The following is a 22,092-nucleotide window of genomic DNA, read 5'->3' as shown; positions in this document are numbered from 1 at the left end:
CCTTCTCTTGTGCCGTGTACCTCCTCTCGGCTTCTAAGAGTTTATGACTTTCATACGCAACAGGATGCCCCCGTTGCAGCAGGACTCCTCCTAAGGCGAAGTCAGAAGCATCTGTCTGGACTTCAAATGGCTGATTCAGGTCAGGTAAGGCAAGGACCGGATCTTCCATCACGTCCTTCTTCAAATCTTGAAAGGCCTTCTCACAACCACTTCTCTAGTCCCATGTCACTCCCTTCTTCAGGAGCTCAGTTAAGGGGGTCGTCTTCTTCGAGTAGTTCTCAATGAAACGTCGGTAGTAATTAGCCAGCCCAAGAAAAGAACGTAGCTCTTTCACATTCTTGAGGTTTCGCCACTCCTTTATGGCTTCTACTTTCTCCATATCCAACCTGATTTGACCCCTTTCAATAATGTGACCTAGAAACTTAATGGTCACTTGTGCAAAGGAGCACTTTTCGCGCTTGACATACAACTGATTGTCCCGCAACCGTTAGAACACCAACTTCAAATGCTCTACGTGTTCTTTTAAGGTAGAGTTGTACACCACAATGTCATCCAGATAGGCCACCACGAACTTGTCTAAGTATTCATGGAAGACTTGGTTCATCAAAGTGCAGAATGTGGCTGGCGCATTGGTCAACCCGAACGGCATCATCAGGAACTCAAAGGCGCCATAACGGGTGACGCACGTGGTCTTGTGTTCATCACCTTCTGCAATGCGGACTTAATAGTACCCTGAGCGGAGATCTAGCTTCGTGAAATACTTGGCACCACTGAGTTGGTCAAACAGATCTGCAATCAGAGAAATCGGGTACTTGTTGAGCACAGTGACTTTGTTAAGAGCCCGATAGTCCACACACAGTCTCTAACTTCCATCGTGCTTCTTTTGAAACAGCACGGGTGCGCCAAAGGGGGCTTTAGATGGCCTAATGAATCCTGCCTTGAGCAGGTCTTCGAGCTGCTTTCGAAGTTCCGCCAGTTCTGGGGGAGCCATTCTATAAGGTGCCTTTGCAGGTGGTTTGGCCCCCGGAAGCAGTTCGATCTCATGGTCCACACTCCTCCTTGGAGGTAATTCTTTGGGAAGTTCAGGTAGCATCACATCTACATAGCTCTCCAATACCCCCTCAACCTCCTTCGAAATCACTTCTCCTTTAATCTCATCCCTTATCAGGGGAACTGCTACATAGGTAGGCTCACAACGCTTCACGCCTTTCTTGAACTGGAGGGCGGACAAGAGACGGGGTTCACTCGGTTGTTCAATTCTGCTGGAACCACACACGGCCTTTCTCCCATAATGAGCAAGTGTTGCGCACTAGGAATAGGAATAGCTTTGTTCGCCAACAAGAACTCCATCCCCAATATGACATCAAAGTCGTCCATCTGGACAACTATCAGGTCGGTCTTCCCTTGCCATTGACCCAACTTGAGTGATACCCCTCAAGATAGTCCAGTCGTGGGTGAGGCCTTAGAGTTCACTGCTTTCATGCGGCCAACATCCTTCTCCAACTTCAGCCCCAACCTTCGTGCTTCAGTTTCTGACACAAAGTTGTGAGTGGCCCTTGTGTCCACCATTACGCTCGTGGCTATTTTCTCATTAATACTACCATCTATGAACATCAAGCCTTTAGCTTGGGACTTCTTAGGTGAATAGGGTTGCTTCTTGATAGGAGCACAAAGTGTGACGTTTTAAATATATATTTTCCCTCATTTGGCTAAGTTATTTTCTTAGAATTAATAATTATAATATAGTTTCTGTTTTTATGTACTTCAAGGTCGGAAATGGAGAAAAGAGGTGAAAAGGAGCAGAAATGAGCATAAATTAAGGACAAGTCATTTTAGAAACTTTCCTCTTTCATTTTAGGAAATATTTCCTATTTTGTTTTAGGAAACTTTCTTCATTTGAACTTTTCTATTTCTGATTTTCCAATTTCTATGAGAGTCCATCCCATTGAAAACTCTTGACTAATGAAATCAAGGAAAACTTAAAAAAGAAGAAAACTTGCATAAATCAGGAAAAATTCAAGGAGACAAAATGGAGTGCTTTTAATCAATATTTGTTCCTAATAATCTTATTTCTTATTGATTATAAACTCTAATTAAATTCTGATTTTTCTTGATTGTAGGAGTTTATTGTGTGCACAATTCTTGGAAGAAATTAGTGCAATTCAAAGGAGAGGAATAAGGGATGTATCTGGTCGCTATTCAAGGAAAAGAAGGAGCATTGCATGATTAACTCTAGAGATTTCTAGGGAATATATCAAGGGAAAATAGATCAGAAAAATCAAGACTTTGTCATGAGAAAATCAAGCAAATTTGGAGGAGAAATCACCTCTAGATGATTGGCCATGATTGCATCACAAGAGAGGATGATCCCTCTATAAATAGCAGCCGTTCTCAACACCAAGAGCATCACTTCCTAACCAAGATTACTTCCTGGCCTATCACTTCCTAGCCAAAAACTATTCCATAGCTCTGCCCAATTCACTCCTCAAACCTCCATCACTTACAAGACCGTGACCACCATCCTTCCATCAATCTACGAGTTCTTAGGCGCTGAGTCAAGGATGCTCCACCACCATAGCCGAGACGAGTTCATCACCTTGTTGCTAAGCCGCTGAGGAAAGCTTCAAAAGTGTAACTATGACTCTACTTATAATTATTGTTTCGGTTTTGTTTGTTTGGATTTGTGAGTTGTGTAATTGGAGACATGAGATTTTCATAATATTTTTATTAGTATTTTTGAGATTTTCAGTTTATTATTAAGTTAATTTTGAGAATTCTTTGATGATGCATATTACAATCTTGTGCCCTTTTATGTGTTTAGGTAATTTTCAGAGTTAGATTAATAAGTTTGCATGCTAGAATAAAGGTGAGAGTTCTTGTGTGTTTGCTTTATTTGCCAAGAGTAATTGTTATTTGTTAAGGCGCTAAGTTAAACAAGTAGCAATTAGTTCTAAAGAGTGGTAAAAATACGATTCTGGAAATTACGTGTTAATTGCTATGTGTAATGGTTAATTTGCACGTGTGAGTTGATTCGAAGACCGGATCAGATAAATGGATTGGACCGTGACAGCTTTTCATTTGGGCTCTTATCTAGCATTTAAGATGAGCACATTTTTGTAGCATGTTGAAATGAATTTTCTGTTTTTACACTTAGTAATTTCCGAGTGGTAGTGGTCTAGGTTTCGGAAGTAGATTATTGTATATATTTTATTTGTTTTGTTTTTATTTTAAGTAGATTAGGAACCAAATTTCAAAACCCCCTATTTTTATTATTTTATTTGTTAATTGACTTTTCTGTGTAGGTGTACCCTACAATCCTCAGACTAAACGATCCCTGCTTATCCTATATTGACAACTACATTTTTGCAGGGTTAAATTGTGAGGCTATTTTAGCCGCATCACTTCTCCACCGCACCCAAGAATCTTAAAGCTCCCATGTGACCAGGTTCCTCCTCTGGCTCTTGTTGTTCCTCCATTTCTTTTGATTGAATATGGGCCAGTAGAGCAGAAGGGGCAGTCTTATGAGGACATCCATTCACTCTATGGGGTCCTCTGCATAAGAAGCATGCCAGTGGCTTTGGAGCATAGCCTGAGGGATTAAATGGTCGAGGGTTGAAGACCTTTGTCGAGGCAACAGGCTTGGACGTTACCGTGTCCCTCGCATTCACTGTTCTCCTGTCCCATTCTCCTGAGTTGGAAAATTTGGACTCCGTTTCCCCACTTCTACTCAGTCCAGGCCTTATATTTCTATTGACATTCGCATTCGAAAACGGCTGAGTCTTCTTAGTAGAGTTCTCTTCTAATGTGTAGTCTGTCAACCTTTCAGCAGCAGCCTATGCGGAGGCCAAATCTTGGACCCTCTGCCGCTTAAGTTCTGTCCTCGCCCATGGCTTTAAGCCTTCAAGGAAATAGAACAATCGATCCTTCTCTGACATATTCGGGATGTCAAGCATGAGCACAGAGAACTTGTTCACAAAGTCTCGGGTGTTGTTGGTGTGCTTGAGCTCCCTTAGCTGCCTTTTGGCAATGTATTCTACATTCTCGGGGAAGAATTGAGCTCTGAGCTCCTTCTTAAGATCTTCCCAAGTGTCAACAGTGCATACTTCTCTTTGGATGTCATTATATTTGGTCCTCCGCCATAGTTTAGCATCTCCTGACAAATACATTGTCACCATGTTCACCTTCACCTATTCCGAGTCTGGCTTCACTACTCGGAAGTATTGTTCCATATCAAATAAGTAATTCTCAAGCTCCTTGGCATCTCGCGCCCCTCCAAAAGCTTGAGGTTCCAGTATCTTCACCTTCCTGTAGTCCGTCACAGGTTGGTTTCCCATCGCCCGGATGGTCAGGTTGAGCTTGGTATTCAACTCCATTAGCTCATTCCTGAAAGCATCAATGGTGGCTCAGACATCATCTGCCATATTGTCCACTGTCACCTGAAGTGTATTAAGGGCATCACTCATTGCCCTCATTTGCTCGTTCGAAACAGGAGTTTCTTCCTCATTTCTCTCCCTTCCGCTTCCTCGAGCTTTACGTTTTTCAAGGGCCACAACTCGGTCCCTTAGGCTCTCCACCTCTATCATCCGGCCCGCCAACTCATCTAGGTCGACGCGGTCCAACACCTTAGTGATATCAATCAACCTGTCGGGCACCCCCGCAAGTTCTCCGAGTTGCTGGTCATACCAATCTAATCTTTGTTGGTTTGTCATCTTGCCTATCATCGTAGTGAGCTTCTTGAGCCGAGTTGGCTCTGATACCAACTGTCACGGGCCGAACTTTGTAATGCGCAAAGCGGACCGTGTGGCACTTGCTAGCAAGCAAGTCAGCCAAGTGAGTACTTGCAAGGAACAATGAAAGCCACACGATATTAAAATAGTGCTAGCAACAAGCAAGAACACAATTATATAAACGTTGGGCAACCACGAAGAACAATGAATAATCGAAAGGAAAGATCAAAGGGCAATCTCACGAGACATAGATGATTGAATAATTCCTCTTTTATTGATGGTAAGACGGCAAGGGAGGCAAAAGTACATGTGCTTACCTATACTAGTTCCGTAGTCCAAACTATGCCGACTAGGAACCCCTCCCCAAAGAGCATATCGGCCTTACATGAACCTGGCAGGAGGAAACATGAAAAAGGCCGAGGAGACTAAATGCTAAATAAAATAAATTACATAATTTTTAAATTACCAAAACACCCCTAGCACACAAGCAAACCAACCAAAGGCTTGACTTATGACCCTGGACAAGGTTGCTTGCGGCATTACAAGTGCGGCCCCTAACACTAAGGCATCAGCCACACCATTGGCTTCTCAAAATACATATATGAAGGAAACAACATTAAAGTTTGCAACAACTGACTTAATATTATATATGTTTGTCTTGATTCTCCAGGGAGGGGGTGAAGTGCTGTTAATGCAATCAATAAGGGTCTTGGAGTCACCTCCAATGAGAAGTTCATTGTAGCCTACTTGAACCGCAGCTCTTAAGCCTGACTCTTCAATTTTTTTTTTTTGAAAAGGGCCGGGGATCAATTACGTTGCCCCAAAGCTAGCCCAATGGGCTGAAAATAGACACACACAATCAGTCTGTTGGACAGGCCCAAACAGACATAAAACTAAGACGGAAAATTAATTTCCTCCAGGGCTCCAAAAGAGCCAGTATCAGGAAACTAATCCTTAAAACAATAAAAACTAAAGCATAGGCCCAATAAGAGGCCCAGCCCACAACTAAAACCCTAGCTGCCGTCCAAACCGTGCCTGACTCTTCAGCCTGGAAAATATAAATATAACTGATAGGTTTGGCACTAGCAATTAGCACATATCCTTCTGCATCTCTAATTACAAATCTGGAGGCAGCCGCATCTTGGTCTTGTCTAATTGAACCATCAAAGTTAAGCTTCACACTATTCAAGGGAGGAGGCTCTCGCTTTATCTTAGCTGAATCCCGGGTCTTGAGGGGTGAGAAGAAAGTTGAGCAAGGTTCGGCAATGCGGGGTGCCTCGCCAAACTTCTTGGGAAAAAGGGCATTGTCTAAAAAGATGATCATGAGTTTCTAAATTCTCTCGACACTTACAACTTGGGTCAGTATTATTTGAAAATTTTAGTCTTAACTTGGAGCTTAACTTGGGTCAACTTGAAGCATATCTTGTGAAAACTACTCACTCTTTTTCCTTACACTTGTTCCAGTTTCACTTTTAGTCATGTTAATTTAAGATTTCTATGAATTTTTCAAGGTCCTTTAATTTCACTTCTCTTAAATTTGAATTTAATTATAACTTGCGGTTTAGGAGTCTACACTAGATTCGTCGGATTAAATTTTTACCTGAGGAATTACCGAAAGGTTGAGTGTTAGACAACATCCAAAGTTAGATTTCTTTTCCTCTTAAAGTAAATTGGATTGAGATTTTACCTTTGTAACATATTGGTTTATCACTTCTCACAACTAGGCTCACCTTAGTAAAATACGATGTCTAGGTAAGAGGCTAGGAATTTATCTCGAGTGTTGTGCTGCGTACTAAGTGAGTCTTGCTCTACCAAAGCCGCACCTACTCTTACCTGGTTGTATTTCGAAAAGAGCCAAGTAAGTGTTGAACCTTGCTCTTAGTTTGCAACTACATTAAGCATTGCTCTTAGTTTGGAATTCTGCCAAACTTAATTTGGAACTAGACCTAATTTGAGATTACGAAGTGGTGTTAGCTCAGTGGTCAGAGCACCCACTACCTAGGATCCAGGTCCTGGGTTCGAGTCACCATGAGGGTAGAAGTGAAATCCTTTGATCCTCTTTAAAAAAAAGATTAAAAAAAAGATAAACGAATACGTTACAAAGGTAAAATCCCAATCCAGGTTACCTTAAAAGGAAAATAAATCAAACTTTGGGTATTGTCTAACACCCAACATTTCAGTAACTCCTCATGAATTAATTCAATCAGATAAGTCTCTCATGAATTAATTCAATCAGATAAGTCTCTCATGAATTAATTCAATCAGATAAGTCTGGTTATGAAGAGTGAATAAACTCGACAGTTGAAATATGGACTCTTAAATCGCAAGTTTTTATTAAATTCAAATCAAAGAGAAGCGAAATTAAAGGACCTGGACAAATTCAAAGAAATCTTAAATTAACAAGCCATAAAGCTAAATTGGAACAAGTATAAGCAAAAATAGTGAGTAGTTAAGACTAACTTTCACAAGTACAATATGCTCCAATTAGTCAAATTTTACCGCAATTTCAACAAACTAAAAAGGTGAACTTGCAATAAGTAATAAGCAAATAATAAATAGACAAGACTATTTTTCTAATTTCAACATGTTCAATTTAGTCTTTTCTTACCACAATTTTCCACTTACTTAACTAAAGAACTTATCACAAATTTTGAAAATAAGGTAGCTAACACAAAAACTACAAAACTAAGAAAGCAAAGTAAAGGTAAACTAAGAATGGGTTCTCTAGTCCCATGTCAACCTAAGTTGGGGACTGAGTTTTACCTCTCCTCGGCAACAGTGTCAAAAACCTCTTGGAGACATCATTAGTATAAAATGTGTGTAAATTTGTGTATGATGTGCCCTACTCTCAAGTGTAAGAGGCCAAGTTTTAGTAAGGGAAAGTAAGAGTGTCATACGCAAAGGATTGGGGGAAACTGTATCCTAGCTAGATTACCACAAATCAACCTAGAAAAATATGCAAAGTCTACTTTTTTATAGTACGTGCACAATTTTGGTCACTTGGAAGCCAAGAATTGCACGGATGATATTCGCAATGTTAAGTGGTGAAACAGGCTTGATTGTTTTTAGACTAAATAAAATTACATGCGTATAAAGTAAACAAAAATTAGTACACGTGTAGAGCTTTTACTAAATGAGAAAAATAGGGACTTAGGCTCACACTTAGCCTTACTCATGCACACAATATAACCCAATTTTAATGTAACAACATGCTTTTATAAATTCTCCCTTGATTTTCGCTGGAGAAACCGAGCTACCAACTAGCATGCAACCTAACCATGTCACTAAAGCAAAACTAGATTACCTTAGTCCCATTTACGTTTGCTAAAACATTAAAGGGCTTTGATGCCGCAAAACTTAAGGCTTCTTGACTTTTAAACTCATGACACCAAGCATTAAGCTCAAGGTGAGAAATTCAAGAAGCTTAATTTTTTTCCTTAGGAATAAGCAAAGCCACCACCCATTTAGCTACAAATACTCACGAATTCAAGAATTTGTAAAGTTCATGTTTCCAATTCATTAATTTCCTAAAACATGCTTCTAAGTGACAAATCTAAAAACACACTTACGAGGCATTAAAGTAAAGTAGCCAAGAGATTCAAAACATGCATACACATCAAAGAATATGGAAAATTACATTCATACACAAGTTAGCCCTAGCCTCAAATTTAACTACTCATGACAACCATTATTAATTACATATTATTAATTACACATTACAAGCCATAAACATCATAAACAACAAGTTAAAGAGAGGAAAGAGTAGAGAATGAAGAGTATACCCACGAGTTTGGTTCTTTTTTGAACTAAACCAAGACCTAGGGCTCTTCCTAGATACTAGATGATGAGATAATTGCCTCAAGCTATGATATTTTTGAGTTTTACAACCCAAAACGCCATACGCATACACAAAATTCAAGAATAATGAAGAATAAGGCTTAAATGTGTGAAAACAAGAGTAGTGATGGATCAAAGTGTGTAAATGCTTTGGTTTTGGTGAAACTCAAGTAGCTACACACCTTTCTCTTACACAAAAGCTCTAAAACTATGAACTAGAGAGAAAAGAGAGAGTTTTTGTGTGAAAAATGAGAGAGTAAAATGGAAGTGGATGGCAAGAACGGGAGATGATATATTTAAAGGCCTACGGTGATGAATGGAGGGTGAAGATCAAAAGCAATGAAGGGTGGAGATGTACTAGACAAAACATGTAAACATAAAAATTGGATCTTGGTCCAAAAACGAATGGACCACTTGTCATCTTCTCTTTTACATTTAAATTTAAATGTAACTTTGACCAAAGTTTCCCTCCATGTCAAACTAGCCGTTATTGGCTGCTCCACCACCATGCCACAACAAGCTGTTTTTTCTGTCTTCTTGTGCCATTTTTTTCTCTTTTCTTCCTCCGACCTTGATTCTTCCTTGACTCCATCGGAAAGTGTGTTGCTCCACCTTCTTGTGCCTTCGGAAGGTTGCCTGAATCCGGCTGATTTCCGGCAAGGTACTTTTTCGTCTTCTAGTGTGTTTTGCTTCTTTATTCCTTTTGGCTTGGCTTCATTTGGATTTGACGGAAAAGTGTGCAATGTTCATCGTCTGGATGCGTTTCCGAGCCTTCACTTAATTTCCTAGTATGATTTAAAAATAAATATAAAGAAAGCAATACAAGGATTAAGCAGAAAAGTAAGAGTAGGAGAAAAATTACTATGCAATTATAGACCTAACAATATAATGTGAAACGTAGAGAAGACTAATTCCCTACGAGAAAAATTGAATTTTCCTAATTTGTAAGGAGTAAGGAGAGGAGTTGTGGGTGCATGAGCAGACATATAAGAGTCCTATCCTCTACGTATTATCTGATCTATTTGGTTTCTCAGTTGGTTTTTCATTTTTTTTTTTTTGTATAAAAATATATGATTAGCAGACACAGGTGTGTCTTTATACCTTCAGTTGTGGCACCAGGAACCAAAAACCCCTACTTGCCTAATTGCATAAACCGATCCATGAATTTCCAACCAGCAGAGCACATGGCAGTTCCTCAGGAAATGAAATGTCCCAACCTCTTACAATTTCAGGGAAACTACAGTTCGACCAATGAGTAGAGAGTGAAGAGGAACATCTACCTGTGAAATAATCCGACTGGTTCATGTTTCTGGAATCTGGAAGAGACATTTGCATGCTTTCTTCACCATCTCCATAGTCTAGACCTGCCCAAATTCACAATCCACAATTCTTTCTAAGTTGAACTTCAAAAAACTTAGCCACAAAGCTCACCAATCACCAGGAAAGATAAAACTTCATCTTGATACAGGGCTTTGAACCAATATGATGATGAAGAATCATGATCATGGAAGAGTAGAAGTTATAGGACTAGCATGGATTCTCAACGTTTAGTTTTACCTTATAATGTATTTTCAATTACTAGTTAATGCAAACAACAAAATCTAGTTGACCATAGTCAACAGCAAAGTTCAGATTTCAGAAGTTATAATTTCCTGGGGTACTCTCATAATTAAGATACAGAGTACAGACAAACAGGAGATCCAGTAGTTGGTACAAGTCAAAAGACGGGCCATTTTTATTAATATCATCTTTTACAAGGCTACAATCAGTTTGCATCTTCACGTAGCCACAAGCTACAATAAGAGTATAAGAAACTTGACAGGGCACTTGAAGAGCGGTACGACTTACACTATCAAACAGCTACACTATAGTGACTATACCAACTGAGAACTCTACAGTCTGGTCAACGTCCAGCCTCTGCCCCTTGGTATTTTAATTGTACATACCATGAAAGAAAAGTAACAAGAAAACTTTAAAGCAGACCAATGGGAATAATATACAAGCGAGTTCAAGCTGAGTACGCTTCCCATACTCAGCTGGAAACTCAAGTAGTGCTGTCAAGAAATGGATAATCAGTGTAACCAAGAACCGGATCAGATATGCAGAATGTATCTATGTTGTACTTATTTAGAGGAGCATTAAGCTCAAATCTCTTTGGCAAATCTGGATTAGCCAAGAACCAACGACCAAAAGCAATAAGATCTGCACTGCTCTCAGCCACAGCATTGTTCCCATCTTCCCTGTCAAAACCACCACCAGCAATGAAGGTACCATTAAAAGCCTTTCTCATGGGTACAAGACTGTGGGGACATTCAATTTTTTCCCCAACTGTCTTCATTCCTGGCTCAAACATGTGGCAGTACAGGATTCCATATTTGTTCAAGGAATTGACTAGATAGAGTCCCAATTCCTTTGGATTAGAATCTCCGGATTCAAATGGAGATAATCTAATTCCAACTTTATCTGCTCCTATCTCGTTGACAACAGCTTCAACAATGTCTAGTGCAAATCGGCAACGTTTTTCTAGAGATCCACCATATTGGTCTGTTCGATCATTTACTTGATCTTTTAAAAATTGATCGATAAGGTAGCCTTGGGCGCCATGAATTTCAACCCCATCAAAGCCTATGAAATCGACAAACAATAATATTAGTGTAGCGAAGACTTTTGAAACTTGTCGTTCCCCAAAACTAAAACGAAGAGAAAATGGTAACTTATTGATCATATAACGAAGTAAAAGTAAGAAATTGTTATTCCTAGAAGACTTGTACATTTTTTTTTGTCTACTACAACTTTTTTATCTTCTAACAAGACATTTTTGGCACCACACTTTAATATAATACGTTTCTGTAAAAGGACATGTATATTTATCTCATATTTAACTTAAAAAGGATTACCAGCTTCCATAGCATTCCTTGCAGCAAGTCTAAAATCATTGACAATTTGAGGAATTTCATCTGTCCTTAATCGTCTAGGAGGGGTGAACTGGGCAACATCAACGCCATTAGCTTGGGGCGTTATGGGCTTGTCAGTAGAAGAGATTGGAGCTTGCCCATTTGGCTGAAAGCCTATAAGCAAATAGGGATAGAATCACCATGAGACACAATAGATTATATTGGAGGAATATCCAATTCATTGAGCTACAACAACCCCATATAATAACAATATTGGTGAAAAAGAAGTTTATAATAGGATAGGTTTAGATCATTCAGTAAAATACAGATACTATGCATGCAGGTTCTGTGGACCCAATCAAACATATCGATCTTTCATGTTCTTCTCCGGGTTGACTTGGCATAAAATGGTACCATAGATACCAATCTGAGATCTTAAGAAACCATAATATATCGCCAACAGAGAAACAAGATATCATCAGCCACAGTCATTCACTTGTTTTGAGGCATAGTAGATCCTACACTAGTTCTAAATTCTAAGTTATTTTAATTTATCAAACTTCATCCACCTTGAAACTTTCTATTTTCCTAATAACCTAAGGAAGCCAAACCCCTATCACAAAAAAAAAAAACATAAAAAAAAAATAAACCCAAGGAAAAACAATTAGCTTTCAAATGCTTCACTAGTCTAATTAGTCACTTATGCTCACAAGGGTTTCTATGATAAAGTTAAGTCATAAAGGTACCCTAAACCCTAAGTCAGGAACGCACCAGTATTTGAAACCCTCCCCACATGCCAAATCTGACAGAAGAAGATACCCCCTTTAGCATGTACAGCATTGACAATGGGTTTCCATGCTTCAACTTGCTCCTTTGTCCATATACCAGGAGTATCTGGATACCTTCACATATGAAAGAAACAAAAAGCGAACAAAATTTTCAATAGGGAAGTTGCAAATTCTACTGCATCTTGTGATTAAAGATTTTACAGAAAGAAACTTGATAGTTATTCTTAAAGTTACCCTTGTGCTGTGTCAGAAACTCCAGTGGCTTCAGCTATGAGAAGACCTCCTTTAGATGTTCTCTGAGAGTAATATAAGATGGCATGTGGCTGGGGAACATTTCCATATGATCTCTGTCTAGTCATTGGTGCTAAAACAACTCTGGAATAAATAAACAAATTAAACACTTATTAATACAACCTTCAATACTGTCTTACTGGACACTGGCAGTATCTACGAAATTACATCTCTATGACCAGTGACAAGTTTGAAAGAGATAACATAACTAGCTCTTGAAAATATTATGATATTATCTAAGCCAAACAAAATATGAAGCATTACCAAACATAAACCGGATTGGATTATGAAATGCTCAAGGAGGAAGGGCAATACTTTTCCTAATAAATTGCAACTAAAATAGAAATTTAACGATGAATTCAAAGCGACAGTTCAGTTGTAACGAACCCTTCTGGCTTTACACCCCACACATGTACCATCACCGTCTGGCAGAAACATCAATTGATTATTAATGTGTCAGTCGTACTAATCATCTACGCAGATAAATTGTATCAAGATGTGAAGCTTATTGATTCTAATTTCTGTCCTTTCACTGCTGACCACATATACCATTTGCAATGTTCTTGTTACAACGATATAACAAGAATTTGGCCCTTTGAACTCTCCAATGTTTGAAAGTATGGCCTTGATTGTTCATTCAAACTTAAAGATCAAATAAATGCTTGGTGGCAGAAGATGCTAAACTACTAATGAATCATACATTTGAAGTGATGTAAGTTAAGCTACAAGCAAAGAGCATAGCTAAACTAATTTGAGAAAACACAAAAGCAGTCAACTTTTTTCATTTTCCTTGTTCACCAATTGGGACTTTCCGCAAACAATGTCATCTAAGTTTAGAAGTGATGTGAATATGCGAATTCTACATAACAATAGTACAAACCCAGCCAATGAAGGTTCCAGATTATAATCTCCATTGTTCATTCAAACTAAAAGGGCAAACAACCCTTGGTTGAAGAAGATGCTACACTTCCAGTGAAAAATTCCATTTACAATTCACAAAAAGAAGTAAACTTTTTCATCTTCCTAGTTCTCTCAATTGGGACTTCCCTCAAACACCAGGTCTTCTAACTTTACACAACCAAACCCAGATCATATCATGGCAAATCATAACCCAGTTCAATTGGGAGTTCCCACAAACACATCTTCTGAGTTTACAAACCAAAACCCAGATCATATTATGGTCAACTAATGCACAAACAAAATGATCCAATTCCAAATTTGGAAGATGAGAAAACCAAAACCTGTTCTTGGGGTCTGAGCAACAATATCAACCAATGTAACACATGCAATGCAGAGGGAAAGATTAAAGCAAGTTTACCTGTGAGAAAGATCAAACTTTCCCATTTTGTAAGGAGTAAGAAGAGGAAGTGTGGGAGCTTGGTTAGCCATCTATCTGACCTTGCAATCTGGGTACTTCAAGTTCTTGGAGCTTTAATAGTTCCGTTCATAATTATGTGGGTTGTGGTTTTGGGAGATTTAAGAACTGGGAAGTATTTACCGGGAGCGGCCAGTGTTGACTTGACCGGTCGCCGTAGGATTTTGTCTTTCTTTGAAAACGAGTCATCAATTGATAATTAAGGTCTTCCTTTTATGTTGGAAGTTGGAAGTTGGAAGTTGGAATTCAATTTCGAGCGATAGCGACCCTATGCAAAAGCAGAGGGTGACGTCGTGCACCTGTTAGCTCAGACGTTACTTTTCTTACTCCATTACAAGATTTACGTGATCAGTTATCTATTCAAATGTCAAAAGACAATTTTAGCCTCTACTCAATTATTAAATTATAATTACGATTAAATATCTCTCTCTCTCAAACAAATCCAAGGTGGCAGAATACGCTGAACTATTAGTGAATCATACGTTTGAAGTGATGTAAGCTAAGCTACAAGCAAACAGCATAGCTAAACTAATTTGAGAAAACACAAAAGTAGTCAACTTTTTTCATTTTCCTTGTTCACCAAGTGGGACTTTCCGCAAACAACTGGTTATCTAAGTTTAGAAGTGATGTGAATATGCTAATTCTACATAACAATAGTACAAACCCAGCCAATAAAGGTTCTTATCAACTCCATTGTTCATTCCAACTAAAAGAGCAAACAACCCATGGTTGAAGAAGATGCTACTCTACCAGACTACTAGTGAAAAATTCCTTTTACAATACACAAAAAGAAGTAAACTTTTTCAGCTTCCTAGTTACTACTAGCATATGCCTTACAAAATACTTTAATTTTTCTATATCTTATGCTCTAGAGGATATGGATAACTATATCAAAAAGTCATTAGGTACGGTGCAACCACAGAATGAAGAAAAATATTCTCTATTGCAGGCTCCAGTAACCAAAAGCCACGCTTTTGACTTTGGTGTCTCTGTTTTTTATTTTATTTTAAATTTTGTATTTATGTTTTTGTTTCTCTCTCCTAATTTTCTTTTAATTTCTGTTTATATATTAATCAAAATATACAAATATTTTTTTTTCCTTTTTATTCCAATTTTATTTGTTTTTCTTATTCAAATTTTTATTTATTTAATATTCAAAAGAAAATTTATATTTCATTTTTATATTTGTTGTTTTGATTCAATATTTATCCGACGCCGGATCAAGGCAACCCAATCATCTTCCTCCGCCCTCTCTCTTATCTCCCCTTCACATCCTCATCCATCAATTTGATTAAGCCAGAGCTACCTAGCCTCTAATTGAAACAAAAACGATCTCTCCCATTCGCTCAGTCTCAACTCACTGTGTCATCTGCAATCAATTAAGACGGTGATGGAGGATTGGAGGCTATATCGAACCCAACAAATGAGTGAATAGGTGCACGTTGATCTCGATCTATTCTGTGAGATGAGCAAATGGATGAATATTAATCATAATTATATGAATATTAATCATAATTATACCTTAAATCTCAAAGCATGAATCTAAAATTTAAGTTCAAGGGCTGATTTTACCTATTGATGAAGAACATTGTATCCCACTTTTGTGTATGTATATGCCTAGTTCAATAAAAGATCCAAGTTTGAAAGAGGCAACTGCAATTAAAAAACTTTTTAAGTGTGAATGACTAAATGGATGAGATAAAACTTTTAAAGTGTGAATGGAAGAGATAAAGGGGGATGTGATGAAGAGAGAACTTCATTAATATGAACTACTTACAACGATTTAAGGATCAATCATCCGTCCAAGCATACCAACATGGTTGCAAGCACACAAGATCGACCACACTAGACTCCACACTGGAAATATTTACTGACAGACTCATGAAGCCACAATGGCCCCGACTCCAAACAAAGCATAGGAGAACTAACTTTTAAAACCTCTTTTGCCAAACGGTGGGCAACATGGTTGCCCTCTCGTTTCACAAAGTGACTACTACAAATAGAGAAAGACTGAACTGAATACTTGACCTCGTCAATAATATGACCTTCAGAACTCAGATCCTCCGAACTATCATGCAAAGTGTTAATGACTGAGAGGGTGTCACCATCAATTTCGATATTGGAGAAACTTACATGAGCAGCAAAACGAAGCCCGTGCAGAAGTGCTAGAGCCTCTACCGATCTAGGAGATAAAGGGGGATGTGAAAACGGTGGTTATCCCGTATTTTGGATAAATGTGCATTTCTTCTTTTTCCTTTTTGATATAATTGGATATAAAATAAATGAAATTAGAGAAAATGTATTGGTAAATTAAAATTAATTTTTTTTTCAATGAAGAATTAATATTAATATTGTGGTGCAACATTTGCACACGGTTGTGTGTGGAAAATGAAAGGATACCTTTATTAGTGAAAATTCCTAGACACGGTTAATTGTGTCAAATATTATAGATACTTTTAACCGTATGTAAATGAATTTTATTCCAGATGTTTATTCTTCATGTTTGCATTTCTAATTTTTACTCTATCATTACATACGGATGACTATCTCTCATTGGTTTAATATAATATTTTATTAATTTGACCATTTTTGCTACACAGTTATCAGTATCTATAGACTAAAGAATACGGAAAATAGATGAGGGTGTCCTTTAATATATCAAATGATACGGTTATAAATCTGTGTCTAATTAGGGGTGGCCTATAGCCAATTTTCTAGTAGTCTCTCAATTGGGACTTTGCTCGAACACCTGGTCTTCTAACTTTACACAACCAAACCCATTTCATATCATGGCAAATCATAAACCCAACACACAAATTCATCCAAATCCAACATTCTTTGGGTCTTAGCAACATCATTATTATATAATGTAGGGTAAGATTAAGCAATATCTCAATAGATCAACCAATCACAACGCAAGACTTTTTCATGCGTCAAACAGTAAACTTTCTCATTCCTTGTTCAATTGGGAGTTTCCAAAAACACATCTTCTGAGTTTACAAACCAAAACCTAGATCATATTATGACCAACTAATGCACAAACAAAATGAACCAATTCCAAATATGGAAGATGAGAAAACCAAAACCTGTTCTTGGGCTTTTAGCAATATCAACCAATGTAACAATGTAGGGAGAAAGATGAAGCAGCTTTACCTGTGAGAAAGATCAAACTTTCCAATAACTACAAACCCAGCCAATTATTTACCATGTGCAGTGGCCCATTAATTGATTCCCATGTGGATTGCCTAGATAGCCCTTACAGTCAGCTAAATCACGCGGGATATTTTCTTTTGTTTTTATTATTATTTTATTAGATTGGAATTGACAGAGGTATCCTTCTTATATCATTGATAGATCTGCCGTTTTGGTTAGATTTTGGTTCATTCAGAGAGACAGGAGATGAGGATCTACAATTGTAAGGATTTGAAATGGGTAATTTCCTATTTTTCTATTAGATCGGGAATAGTTTTTCTACATGTTGATTTCAGGCTGTGATAGAGATATGATGTGAATCTGCAAGTAAGGATTTGAAATGGGTAATTCCTATTTTTCTATTCAGTTAGAGTCAATTTCTTATACATATTGATTTCATGCTATAAGAGGAGATAGATACATTTCTTTATCACTGAGAAATTTGAAAGCCGAATCCTTCCAATTGATTCCTAGGCTCTAGCAGAGTTCTTGATTAATATTATAAGCCAAATGGTGGAATTGACATGGAGTCTGTACTTATGTTTGACGCATTTAATTTTAGTGTGTTTAATTGAGTTTTAGGATACTTACATATGCGTTTTTTTTTCCTTAATATTGTTCATCTTGTTGTTTGTTACTGAAGGTCAATAACATTTGTGAATATGTTCTTATTTGAGGTACTCACTTCATGATTATGTTTCTATTACATATCAAGATGAAGACTGCTTTTTGAGGGTTCAAGAACATGAGTGAAGCTGTTTAATGTGGTCTTTTGGGACGACATAGTTGGAAAACTTATAATATCTTTTTTTTTTCGTAGAAGAGGTCATCCATTATGCAACTTAGCAAGCAGTACAAAAACGATCCCCCCTATGAGGGCGACAGAAAGAACTGTTCCGTAGAAACTACTACAAATCCACCCCTAAACAGAGCAAACTAAACTAGTAATCTCCTAGTACACCCATCCACTATGATTAAGCCCAAACAAAGAAAAGTAGAAGCTCAAGGAATAAAAATAATGCCTCATGAGCTCAACAGGTCTCTTTTTTCTTTGTGATCTTTCCCACTCAAAGTAAGAAATAAACAAGCCCATTATCTTTCAAAACAAAAAGATGAAGGCCCAAACAAAATTGAAAATGAAAAGCAACTCAACCGTCCACGGCCAAGAAAAGTCCCTCGCAGCCCAATACCAGGCCCAATCAACCCATCTAGGGCAAACCCTAAGTGAGAAGACAGCCCTGCCCCCTCCACCGAACACCACTCGCTGGAGGACCTCGCCCACGCTTCAACCACCGCTGGTAGCATATGGATCCGATTCCAAGTGAAATAGCGCCGACGACGAGCAAACCACCATACGCCCGCGCTCAACCCAGTTCTACCAGCAATCTTTGCCGCACTCTGCACCGACACCAATGTCAGACCTGGCAGCCATCATCCCTGGAGCATTCTGGCTTGGATCGGTTATCCAATCAGTAACCCAATCACCAACATTGGCCTTTCCAAACACCAGATCGGGAACAGAGACACCAACACTAGCCGCTGCAAACCAGCAATAATTTGAGGAGACCCAAACTCATCATCCCCAACCTCCATTCATGTTGACTGTAAAACTCTCAACATAGTTACCAGCCGTGCAACCTCTATCCAAGATCTAGACACGCCGATCCACCACAGATTCACCCAATTGGATCTCGACCTCAGACCAACCAAGCAAACACACCTACCATCCCCGACAACAACCATAAGGATCTCTGTCCAAGGTGGCAATCCAAGCGCCAAAGCGAAAGCAATTGAAAAAAAGAGACAATTAGCCACGAGGCTAGCAATGGTCATGACCATCGAGGTTTGGAAATTTGGATATTTTGTCGAAGGAGGGAGGCCAACGATAAACCCTAGCAGAGCGCTAGGTCAGTTTATTCTGTAATTTGCGAGTTGAGCAATTGGATGTCGTGAAACATTAATTTGGAAAACTTATAATATTTATTTTAAGTTCTTTTGTGAGAAAATTGTAGTAATTTACTAACCTTTTTATAATAAATGAAACTTTGGTATTGTAAATTCTATAAAATCTTAGTTCTATTTACAATTAGAGCTTTGATTATATTAATTCGATTTCTTTATAGTGTTTGTTATTACTTTTCAATAAGTACTGACGGTCAGTAGCAAATGTTGTAAGTATATATACTGATGGTCAGTAGCAAATGTTGTAAGTACACTGATGGTCAGTAGCAATGTTTGTAAATAGACTTATCCAATAAAAATATCAATTACTGACTGTGAATATCAATGACAACAAGTATACAGATTCTTAGATGCAATGCCAATAAGTATATTGACTTTTAGTAGTAATGTGGCAAATATACTAACCCGGCCTTAGTAGTATTACATATTTGTTGTTGAATAGGATAGTACAAGCTTCTAGGGCTTATTCAACAATTTGTCTTCTTTATTTTCATTGGTTACTATTTAATATTAATTTATAGAGGTCTATATTTGGTAGCAGATAAAGTTTAATATTACTACTGACAGTCAATAGCAATATCTTAACAAAATATTTTGATGCAGTGGCAATCTCGTAATTAATAACAACTTGAATAAATGCGGTGGCAATCTCGTAATTTATCACAACTTGAATGTTTAATTAGAATTAGAATTCCTTTCAATAATTTTCAGGTGACTGCACGGATTTCCAATATTTGCATCATGCTCATGGTAATTTAATTGACTAACTTAACCTTAATGGTAAAAACCTCTAATTGCAATTCACGCAGAAGTCTGGGAGAAACTGATGTTGTATGGATTGCGGGTTGCCAAATTTGATCTCTTTGGTTGGTTTTCATGATGAGAATCTTGTTGAAAAGGCTATGTGAATGAACTTTAGTTTGAATTTTGGGATTTTCTCTCTGTCACCTGAGAAATTGATGATGGAAAAATCTAAAGTGGCTTGTTACTCTGGATATGGGTGAGATCAATCAAAGTCAAACAGTAGATTATCAAACTATTGTAAAACATTCAAATACCATGAGTTGAGATTATATTATTTTATATGGATTTGAGAGCGAAAACTAAATATGTTTTTGGTAGAACAAGGTCATCAAGGTAAAAACTCGGATCAAAATTCAAATCCCAAAACTGAGTTTGCTGGGAGATTTCTGGAATCGCGTTTGGCAGGGACTGGTTTTTACTAGATTTTTCACTGGGTTTGCTCACGGTTTTTTCTCTCTTTATGCATTTGTTAATTAGTTAAAGTTAAATGTTAACATTTGTTTAAATTGTTAACCAGAGTTAGTGCATCAGACACACGTGGAAAATTCTCTTTGGATAGTGATATCACCACATAGAGTGGAGTGGTGAGCAAATTTGAATCCGCTAAAATATGGAGTGGTGGATGCTATGTCTAAACTCCTAACACGCTCGATTTCAATGTATTAATGAAAAATGAATACAATTCAAGATTATTACAAATTGAAACCTGAAATTTTGAAACTATGGAATTCTGATCGATTACCGAAGTTCAAAGTTGTATATCAAATTATAGTCACATGCTCGTAATATCAAATTCCACTTAACTAGCTTAACTAGAAGGCTAGGAAAGGTGGCACGCACCTCCATAAATGACCGTGTGTGGGCCCTCGGCGCCACCATTTCTGACTTCGAATCTAGAATAAAAAATTATGCCAAAATGATCACCACAACACAACTATCAATTTTTATATATGCACTAAAGATCAATTTGACATGGATTGGTCGGAAAACTCCTCAAAAATTATAGAAGTTTGATACTTTACACCGATCATACTCTCTCTACACTTTGAATCGATCTAAGAGGCTTGAGTAGTTTGTATCACCAATTAAAGGTTTTTAGAGACCAAGTGGTTCCACAACCAACGGTGGGTGGATGAGGAAGAGACGATCGAGTTGAGTCATGCGGGTCTGCGATGCCTTAATAGTGTTGATTCTCATTAGGTGCTGAGAATCGAACCTATGGGTCGAAGGAGGGAGAAAAAAGGCAGTCATTTCTCGACCGATGGCTTAAGCAGTGGTGGTCAAACATAAGAGATCGAATCAGGTTGAGTTCGGGTTGTGAAACGAGTTAGGTCAGGGAGAAAATTGGAAGCTATATTTGGTTTCTGAACTAAAATGAAAAGTTTATGTTTTAGGAAAATATATAAAGGGAAAGTTTCTCAAAATAGTAATTGATGCTCCTCACCTCATAACTTACTCGTACAAACTCTGAAGTCTATTAGTCTAATCTCGTGCTAATCTAACAAAAAATATTGCGAGATAGAGATCCTAATGAGAGCGCTCTCCTTTCTCTCTAATCGCAGGCGGCTAGATTTATAGCTTGAGTCTTCTTGATGACATTCTCTCAATGTCAACACTAGTTGACATTCTCTACCCTAGGCACCGATGGCATCTTATTCCTTCAAGGATTATTGCAATGTGGAGGAATCAAGGAATAACTGCTCCTCTTTTGTGGTTGTTAATGTATCTGCTATATATGCTACTGTGGCAGCGTCAATCTACTGTGGGTCATTCTTGGTGGCTCCGGCTAACAAAGATCAGACCTTCTGAAAGTTATACATCTGGAGAGAAACCCACAATGATCTTTCCACATTGTAGACAGAGGACGCCCTACAAGGGATCATACCAAAGTACCAAACTAAATCCTAGTGTCAATAAACTCATGACCTGAGTTAGCTAAGGCATCAGCCACACCATTGGCTTCTCAAAATACATATTTGAAGGAAACAGCATTAGAGTTTACAACAAGTGACTTAATACTATATATGTTTGTCTTGATTCTCCAGGGAGGGGGTGAATTGTTGTTAATGCAATCAATAAGTGTCTTGGAGTCACCTCCAATGAGAAGTTCATTGTAGCCTACTTGAATTGCAGCTCTTAAGCCTGACTCTTCAGCTTGCAAAACATAACTATAACTGATAGGTTTGGCACTAGCAATTAGCACATATCCTTCTGCATCTCTA

At 37.9% G+C, this 22,092-nt stretch overlaps 1 protein-coding gene across 5 annotated transcripts in view; it reads right to left on the bottom strand.

Annotated features, from left to right (window-relative positions):
* Window positions 1-22,092, bottom strand: part of LOC112176301 (12-oxophytodienoate reductase 2) — a 71,971-nt gene that overhangs the window by 17,627 nt on the left and 32,252 nt on the right. The window contains exons 1-5 of one of the 5 annotated variants that reach the window (XM_024314151.2): window positions 17,066-17,085; window positions 12,481-12,621; window positions 12,230-12,360; window positions 11,462-11,632; window positions 10,272-11,189 (exon numbers count right to left, since the gene is read on the bottom strand). The exons of 1 other annotated variant lie outside the window; for it this stretch is intronic. In XM_024314151.2, coding sequence (XP_024169919.1) covers window positions 10,609-11,189; window positions 11,462-11,632; window positions 12,230-12,360; window positions 12,481-12,605 — 1,008 coding nt within the window. In that variant the 5' untranslated portion in view covers window positions 12,606-12,621; window positions 17,066-17,085 and the 3' untranslated portion in view covers window positions 10,272-10,608. Of the gene's footprint in view, window positions 1-10,268; window positions 11,190-11,461; window positions 11,633-12,229; window positions 12,361-12,480; window positions 12,622-13,855; window positions 14,082-17,065; window positions 17,086-22,092 lie in introns of those variants that run through there. 3 more of the 5 variants (XM_024314149.2, XM_024314152.2, XM_024314144.2) reach the window with 3 other exon arrangements.

The sequence above is a fragment of the Rosa chinensis genome, chromosome 7 (genome assembly GCF_002994745.2).
Source record: "Rosa chinensis cultivar Old Blush chromosome 7, RchiOBHm-V2, whole genome shotgun sequence".
In the NCBI taxonomy this organism is placed as follows: Eukaryota; Viridiplantae; Streptophyta; class Magnoliopsida; order Rosales; family Rosaceae; genus Rosa; species Rosa chinensis.
This window is presented reverse-complemented; position numbering and strand designations above follow the sequence as displayed.